This window comes from Sinocyclocheilus rhinocerous, unplaced genomic scaffold, assembly GCF_001515625.1.
Source record: "Sinocyclocheilus rhinocerous isolate Xijiao unplaced genomic scaffold, SAMN03320098_v1.1 scaffold4541, whole genome shotgun sequence".
Lineage (NCBI taxonomy): Eukaryota > Metazoa > Chordata > Actinopteri > Cypriniformes > Cyprinidae > Sinocyclocheilus > Sinocyclocheilus rhinocerous.
The window spans coordinates 16,110-25,514 of NW_015628405.1; the positions used below are offsets into that span (position 1 = coordinate 16,110).

Below are 9,405 nucleotides of genomic sequence, written 5' to 3' on the forward strand. Positions count from 1 at the left end.
TTTGGGGACGACGAAGTAGGGGCTGTGGAAGCCTGACTCGTCTGAGCTGGGGGAACAGTTTCTATGGCTCCTATCGCCAACAAATCCATCACCTCTAAGCGCAGGACGTGTGCGTCTTTGCTCTAAGCTGAGGTGAGAACCACGCAGCTGAATCATGGGGTATTCGAGCGAATTGCAGTGAATAACCTCAATTTATTATCTCCAACACCCAGATTGGCACTACAGGGATGGCCTGACAGGCCTCAGCCCGTGTGACAAGGGGTTGGATTAAATTGAGAGGCTGGTCGCCGTATGGGGACCCCACACTCAGAAGAGGAAATTTGCTTTCCCTGAAAATGCTTTCAAAAAATGCTTCGCTAGACTTAATCTGCTCCGATCTCCTTAGGAGGATAGAGCCGCTTGATGTAAAGAGGGACGCTGATCCTTACGTGTGAGACATGGATCGAAGCGCAGCGGGGAGAGCGAGTACGCAGGCTCTGTGTTGGCGTGAGATCGCTCAGACCCGGTTGCTTAGTTCCCAGGCTTCGCTGTTTCTCTCTCCGTGGTTTGCTGAGAGAGGAGAAACGGGAGAGCAGGGCTGCCTTAAGTGAAAGGCGGTCCGCGAGTGGAGAAGAGCGCGACTCATGCTCTGAGTGAGCATTCTGTCTCAGTAAGCACGCACCTCAATGTGGGCGTGGCCCAGATGCGTTAAATTTGAAGCTGTCAGAGATAATAATCATTAGTGACAACATTCTCTTTTAATCCACCTAAAAAGATCAAACCACTCGTTAGAAGAGGAGTTTTGATGATCTTTATGTGTAAACACTCTGGCAGATCAAAAATGCTGCGCGCATTCTCTCAAATCCGCTCATAGCGGATGAGGGAAGGGGAGGGGCGGGGCTGTCTTCATTGAAGAAGGCGAGCAGCGAGCAAAGCAGAGCGAGACATGAACTCTCGTTGTAAGAGCGGTCTGTCTCAGCAGCTCAGCCTCAGCGTGTATTTTGCTTTGATCTGCCTAGGAGGATTAAGCTGCTCGTGAAACGAGGAGCACTGATTCTCACGTGTAACACAAACTGGCAGATTAAGCACGCCTGATGTGTGTCAGTACGAAATTGCTCTGCCTGATCGCTCAACCCGCGAGCTCGCCGTTGCTTCCTCCAAGGTAACTGGGAGGAGAGAAACATGAGAGCGGGGAGGCAGGGCCGCCTTCCGCGAACGAACAGGGGCAGACTGCTTCCGTGGTAAAAGCAGCCCGTCTCTGTGAGCACAGCCTTAATGACACACACACAAATGCGAAACTGCCAGTGACAGCGTTCTGCTCCGGTCCGCCTACGAGGATAGAGCCACTCGATGTAACGAGGGGTGCTGATCCTCACGTGTAAGACATGGATTGAAGCGCAGTGGGAAGAGCAAGCACGAGGGCTCTGTAATGTTATGTTATTCAAAATGGTTTTATGTATTGACACCTAACTTCGTCTGAGGTAAATCTCTCAGAAAATACCGGACGCTGTCAGCGCGCACGCAAAAACTGCAGTGAAGTGCCGGCATGAGATCGGTCAACCCGGTTGCTTATACCCTGACTCCGCTGTTTCCCTCTCCGAGGCTTGTTGAGAGGAGAAATGGGAGAGCGGGGCTGCCTTCAGTGAAGGCGGTCCATGAGTGGAGAAGGGCGAGACTCATGCTTTCAACGAGAGCATTCCGTCTCAGTGAGTGAGCAGTCTCTGCGTGGGGGCTGCCCAGACAGGTGACGCACTCACTGCCCTTCTGCATCGTGCAAGATTCCCTGCACGAGCCACACTCCGAGAGCATTCCGTCTCAGTGAGCGAGCAGTCTCTGCGTGGGGGCTGCCCAGACAGGTGACGCACTCACTGCCCTTCTGCATCGTGTAAGATTCCCTGCACGAGACACACTTGCAGCGCGACATTTGCAACAACATCGCTAGAATTTGCTTTTTTAGGGCTTACCTGCTAGAAATAAGCTCTTTCAGTATCGCCGGATGGCTGCAGGGGAACAGGACCGGAACTGCTGCGATGCTGAGGCGCGAACAGAGCGGGTCAGCCGAGCAGGGAGGTCTCAATCCAGCTGCGAGGCGTGTCAACAGCGAGCAGGCTTTCTGGATCAGCGATGAGCGTAGAGTCGTCGCTGAAGGAGAAGAAATCTGAGAATCCTGTGGCCAAAGGCCGCGTATAGCCAGATGCCCCGCCCATTCTGGCGGGCTTCGTCGCAGCTCCGCTGCCTAGAAACGAGAGAGCGAGGCTGCCTTCAGTGAAGGCGGTCCGCGAGTGGAGCAGGGCAAGACTCATGCTTTCAACGAGAGCATTCCGTCTCAGTGAGTGAGCAGTCTCTGCGTGGGGGCTGCCCAGACAGGTGACACACTCACTGCCCTTCTGCATTGTGCAAGATTCCCTGCTCGAGCCACACTCGCAGCGCAACATTTGCAACGTCGCTAGAATTTGCTTTTTTAGGGCTTACCTGCTAGAAATAAGCTCTTTCAGTATCGCCGGATGGCTGCAGGGGAAATGGCCGTGCAGTTTCACTGCGTGAATGAAAAAAGGCTTCAGGTCAGGAGAAAAAAGGCTTTTTCCAATATGCGTCTAGCAAGGCGGAGTACGAGTGTAGTATCGAAAGGGAACTCACTATTTTTGAGTTAAGTCGAGTTATAAAGTCCAAATTAGGATATATAAACTTGCATTTGCGAGAAAAAAAAGTCAGAATTGTGAGATAAAATAAATAAATGTTATGTAAAAATGTTAATAGTAAGGTTTAAATAACATTTCATGCTGTAACTGTAGGGCTAATACAATACGTCCCCTATGAACAGCATATGTGATTATGTAGACCTATTGTTTAAATCGAATTTATACTTTAAAAGTAGAGTAATCATAACAGTTTTCATCCATAGTATGTCCATTTAAACGTCTGCGTTTAGCTTCAAATGGCGTCTTCGATGACTTCGATTTTCTATAAAAATTATTTGCATTCCGATCTTGACATCAAAAGGCACAAAAATATTTTTTTCTTTTATTCCATGGATTTTACCCATTTACCTCCACTTGTTCCCAGTGTATTTCTGCAACCACTATGCGCACGCAGCTGCAAGTGACGTAACTGTGACGTCTACTCTGAATTGATCTATTGCAGTGGTTCTCAAACCTCTCCATGAAGTACCCCCAGCCCTGCACATTTTGTGTGTCTCCCTATATCTGACACGGTGTACACTGTTTAGGGACAGTGTAAGTCAGAACACAGCTTTTATGTTAGGCCAGATAAATTGCTGCTTTTGTAACATTCTGCTTTGTGATGTTTTCCTACATCTTTCATTTGCCCACTCCATCAGTCAGAGTGGATAACATAAAGTGTTTGTTATGAGATCCTGCTGAGTATGTTTGAAGGGTCAGCTGGTGGAATCAGACCACTGGTTCTTTCTAAAAACAGCCTTTAGAGCCCAGGATAAATGCATTAAATGGCCATGACTCTGACCAGATGCTGGACCTGCATCTGCACACATAAACGCATGAAACACCTGCTTTTGTGATTCACTGAAGCCTGTTAGAACCCATATAGTCTCATCCCACGGGTTGAAATTTAATAAAGCATCAGACGGTGACAGTTGGACAACTTAAGGGCAAATAAACTCAGTTAAAGGAAACTGAATGACCCAACTAGTGGGATGAATCAGGGTGATTCTTCAATTAGCGGAACTTTTCTGTCCCCTACTAAGATTTTAAAGGAAAAGAAAATTACTTTTTTAATGTATTTTTTAACGAGTTTTACCTAATATTTAAAGTGTTGCAATGGAAAATGTTCTATTTTAGACTTGTTCTTATACCCAGACTTTAAAACCTTCCTTTATAATACATAAAATAATTAAAAAAAATAAATAAATATTAAAAGCAGGGAAATTCTAGTTTGCACTATTTTTTTCTCAAATAAAGTGTTGTTGTTATTATTATTACGCCATTTCAAGAAGACAAACATGCTAAAAACAGAATTTTATTATGAAAATGGCAAAAAGAAAAGTGTTGAAAGACTTACTAACATCAGTCAGTAAGTATGGCAATAAACAATTCTGATTAGTATCACCACTATTAAAATGAAAAGTCATGGAAATCATCATGTTCTAAAATGCCTAGGAACATTTTGTATTTTTAGAAATGCAATGAAAATGCAGTGGTAAAAACTGACTAAAAGCTTCATTAGTATTTAATGGAATATGTTCTGTAGACTTGTACTCTTAAGACTGTGGCTTTTATGTGTTTCTATTGTCCCTAGAGAGCTTTCCCTCCAAAATATGATTCTTCTAAGCTGCTAACCATGATTGAAAACAAGTCTAGCTGAAGTCCACTGGTTAATAAAACATGACAGCATATCATATTAACATTTTGCTGAAGGAAGGACTTTTTGTTACAGTGTTTGATTAAAGGGTTTGATTTGAAAATATCCACAAATGATGTGCCAAATATCAAATCTATTAATTGCGACAAAAAACTTGGATTAAGTCACAGTCTGTTTTCTGTCCATGCAGCTTCGCTCAGACAAAGACAGAGGGAATGGAACTGCCAGATACGTTCTCTCTGGGGAAGGAGCAGGCACAATTTTTCGTATCGATGAGAAGTCTGGGGATTTACATGCTACACAGAGACTGGACAGAGAGGAAAAGGCCTCTTACACACTGCAGGCCCAGGCTTTCAACAAGATCACAAACCTCCCTCTGGAGCCAGCCACTGAATTCATTGTCAAGATACATGACATCAATGACAATGAGCCTAAATTTACCAAGGTTGTCTACACTGCCAGTGTACCTGAAATGTCAGACATCGGTGAGTGAATGAAAATTACTTTTTCTCTCGGTGTTGTTATTTGAAGTGCATTTACTGTCATGCTGGAATACTGCACCAGGGTGTGATATTCCTGTCGCTGCAGTGTTTTTAAGGTCAAGGATGCCTCAGTGCTGTTGGTTTTTAGAGTTTTTTTTTCTCCCTTCTTCTTCATTTGACAAGTCTTTGGAGCATGTAGTGTTATGGAGTCGAGCATTTAGACAACAGTGAGCTACACTTTCACAACGTTTTGTTTTCTTTTGTTTTATTAGGGTTGTTTTGTTTTGGCTTTGATTTAAGTCTTTATCATGTTGACCTATCATGTTACTCAACATTACTAGGTTAGGATTTAAACAAAAGTGAGTTAGACTTTGACAAACATTTTTTTGTTTTGTGTTTTTAATGTTTTGTTTTGGCTTTGATTGAAGACTTTAACATGTTGACCTATAGTTACGCAACATTTTCTGCATGATTTATTTATTTATTTGTTTGTTTTTTTATTTTTGTGTGTGCCCTGAAATTGAAAAAAAAAAATGAATAGAAAATAAAAATAATAAATGAATGTTATAATTCCACATGAGTTATTTTAAAAACCCCATGATAATTTGATGCAGTCAAGAGGTCTAGAGACCATAACAAACTAGGACAAATTATAAAATGAGTTCTGGCATTTTCTATTTATTATTTGGTGTTTGTTGCCACATAAGTAAATAACAATATGCATAGCAAATAAGACTGATACCATGGTTCTATTAATAATCAGAAAAAAAAAACCTAAACATAGCAGTTTTCTAGGAATCTAGGAAACACTTTTCAGGTAGTCAGATGCAAATATATGTAAACATTAAAACCAATGCCTGCTAGGCACTGCCTCTCTTGAGTCCTGATGTAGTGCCTGATGGAAGAGATTCTATTTGCTCATCTTATCACATTTTCTATTTACATCTAATTCCCATTCGCACATCATCTATCACCACTGTCTCACACAATCAGTGGCTCTGTGCTAGCAGTGACACTGCACCATACATATTCACAGTGCATGAATATTCAGTAGATTCATGCTGCTTCTCAGTAATATCATAATAACCTCTGGTTATCCCATTTCCAATCAAGTCAGTCCTCAAGCAGTGAAGCAGTCTGTTTGGTATCATCTCCCCAAAGCAAATCTAATGATGCTCTTCCTTCTCTGATATGGGTTCTCATGTTCAGCTGGAATCTAATATAAGGCACTGTACATCTTATTTATGAAATGATTGCCCTCAATCAGGGGGAAAGTGTCATCATATTATGAAGCACTCATTACCCTCTGACACACAACCCTAGGACAAAACCAATTCTATCTGTGTTTTCCAATTTAAGGAATGGTGGTAAATCAAGGTTAGCGGCACCGTAGCCTTTGAACCATAATGAATGCTAATAATTCAGTTCTGAAACCAAACAAGGACCCAACTATTTGTTTCCTTTTCATAACTGTACCCCTTGATAATACATTTATTGAGAGCTTGGTTCTTCACATTTGAGAAATTTTATATTATATAAATGTATTTCCAAACACAATCCTTCCCCGAAAAAGTATTATATAGATGCTAATCGGTTTAATCTTAATATTAAAGTGACTGTATCTTCTCCACTGCTACCCATAGGAATATTTTATTGCTCAGAGGTTGGTCTTTCATAGTTCTCCAGACTCAGGTATGTTCTCAATTAAGCTTGAATTAAATATTGACGTTTGCCTCAGATGCTTATCCTAAAATGCCTATAAGGAGAAATAAATATTGGAATACAGTATGTCAATAAATGTAATGTATTTGGAAGAATTTGATGAGAAGCTAATGATTTCAGAAAGGCAGACTTTGGAATTTTGGCAAATCTGAGGACATTTTATTACATTGTTGATGTTTTTTGGCTGTCTCCATAAAAGAGAAGAAGGAGACTTAATCAAACATCTCCATTTGCTCTCCTCTCCATTCCTCAAAACTCTTTTGTCTCTCTTTTTTATAGGTACTTTTGTAATAGAAGTCAGTGCCACTGATGCAGATGATGCCACATACGGGAACAGTGCCAAACTAGTGTACAGCATCCTGCAAGGGCAGCCCTACTTCTCTGTGGAGCCAGAGACAGGTGAGTCCTCCAAACATCTTGTTGAAAACATATTCTCTGCTGACATGCTACTACGATAGATGCCTGAGGCCATTTGACAAAGCGAGGCAGGCATGTGACTTTTTATGTGGAATGTCTGAAGCATAAAGATCACGCACTGCTGCGCCTGGTTAACACATTTAGCTACAACTAGAATATTTGTTTTACACGCAATAGAATAAAACTTTGAAATGGAACAAATTACTATGCTGGGCTTGTTTTATTACTTTTTCTGGGAAGAATGGAAGTTAAGTTTGATAAATGTTCCAATATAAAGGTTATGGATGCAAAATATTAAGATGAAGGTATAAACTCAAGGAAAGGAAAACACTGACCCTTTAAAAAAAGTAGTGTTATAAACAAATAAATATATTATTAGATAAAATATTAAGAAAAATGGAAGTTCAAGTTTCTGTTTACCCAGAACTGCAAAACTGCTGTCTTGCATTAAATTTAAAACAATTAGTGGATAAATGAATGAATATGTAATTGTGCTTTGTAAGTAGGAATATTTCATAATAATTGAAAAATTATCTATATGAATGAATAGGTACGATATGGACTATTTATTTTATTACTAATATTTATTACACAATATACATCATGTGTGTATAGACTAGAGATAGAAAGAGTGAGAGAGAGAGATGTTACATTTACATTGTTGTTGATATTACAATATTATGTTTTTATGCTTATTGGTTATACAATGTTTTTTTTCTGTGCAGGAATTGTCAGAATAGCCCTTTCAAATATGGACCGAGAAGTGCGGAAGGAGTATCAGGTGGTTATACAAGCCAAAGACATGGCAGGACAGATGGGTGGTCTGTCTGGAACCACCATGGTCAACGTCACCCTTACAGATGTTAATGACAGCCCGCCACGTTTTGCTTACAGTAAGATATCACTAAATTAAAAATGCTTTTAAAGTCAACGTGAATTGCAAGCCATCTATTGTTTAAATTGTATTTCTGACATATTGTACTTCTTGATCTGTGAGATGTATTTCTGATGCATTTCCAAGTGAGATATACTGGGTGGGACAACGAACTGTAAAAATGACAAATGAGTTCACTAAAATACTGCTTAAATAGTTAAACTAGTTTTAACTAGTTAACTAATTTTAGTTAAACACAATTCTAGCATGGCCAAAGTGACATCAGAAAAAAGGCTTTTCAGAGGAAGAGCAAGTTATTAGATTTTGATTAAAATATAATGAGGACCATTTTTTTGTCAAGAATAACACACATCAATGAAAATACAACTAGTATTGTGCATTAAGAATTAATTAATTAAATAGGGTATATTTTGACTTTAGGGTAGAATTAAGACCAGAAAGGGCATATAATCGTTGTATATGGTTGAAATGAACATAACCTCTTTCATTTTCAAGGTTCTTACCACCTAAGCACTTATGAGTCAGCAGAAATCGGATCAACTGTGGGCCGAATCAAAGCCAATGATGGTGACGAGGGAGAAAATGCTGAAATGAAATACAGAATTGTAGATGGAGATGGCAAAGAATATCTTGATATAATAACAGATGAGATAACCCAAGAGGGTGTTATCGTTGTCAAAAAGGTAAAACCCTGTATTAGTATTTATATGTTATGATTTATAATGATACTGAAATATTAACAATCACTCTTCTTGATCTTCATTTGACTTTAGGGTAGAATTAAGACCAGAAAGGGCATATAATCATTGTATATGGTTGAAATTAACGTAACCTCTTTCATTTTCAAGGTTCTTACCACCTAAGCACTTATGAGTCAGCAGAAATCGGATCAACTGTGGGCCGAATCAAAGCCAATGATGGTGACGAGGGAGAAAATGCTGAAATGAAATACAGAATTGTAGATGGAGATGGCAAAGAATATCTTGATATAATAACAGATGAGATAACCCAAGAGGGTGTTATCGTTGTCAAAAAGGTAAAACCCTGTATTAGTATTTATATGTTATGATTTATAATGATACTGAAATATTAACAATCACTCTTCTTGATCTTCATACAGAAACTGGACTATGAAAGTAAGCGTGTTTACACAGTGAAAGTGGAGGTCACTAATACACACCAGGACCCCAACTTCACTCTTCTGGGCTCATTCTTAGACACAGCCATCGTCAAGGTCACGGCCAAAGATGTAGATGAGCCTCCTGTCTTCAGCAGGCCTCAGTATGTCTTTGAGGTCAATGAGGACACACCAAAAGGAATAGCAATTGGAACTATTACAGCCTGGGACCCTGATGCCACACATTACCCAATCCAGTGAGCATTTGAAATATTTAATTATTCAACAGTTACTGCAGGGAATTCACTAAAATGATTTGCACCCATGATAGCATACGGTAGCTTATTTCCATACGCTGTCTGCACTGCATCAGAATCTCTAAATAAATTATGCAAATCAGAAAACGGCACAAACACGCCCCCCCCAAAAAAAAAAATTCTGTTAAATGCAGTTCCCAA

General features: G+C 40.2%; 1 protein-coding gene across 1 annotated transcript in view; it reads left to right on the plus strand.

Moving 5' to 3' along the window:
* The window catches only part of cdh10a (cadherin 10, type 2a (T2-cadherin)), a 17,279-nt gene that overhangs the window by 4,202 nt on the left and 3,672 nt on the right, over nucleotides 1-9,405 (plus strand). The window contains exons 2-6 of the mRNA XM_016549433.1: nucleotides 4,505-4,799; nucleotides 6,798-6,917; nucleotides 7,661-7,828; nucleotides 8,326-8,513; nucleotides 8,951-9,204. Of these exons, the coding sequence (XP_016404919.1) occupies nucleotides 4,505-4,799; nucleotides 6,798-6,917; nucleotides 7,661-7,828; nucleotides 8,326-8,513; nucleotides 8,951-9,204 (1,025 nt within the window). The remainder of the gene's footprint in view (nucleotides 1-4,504; nucleotides 4,800-6,797; nucleotides 6,918-7,660; nucleotides 7,829-8,325; nucleotides 8,514-8,950; nucleotides 9,205-9,405) is intronic.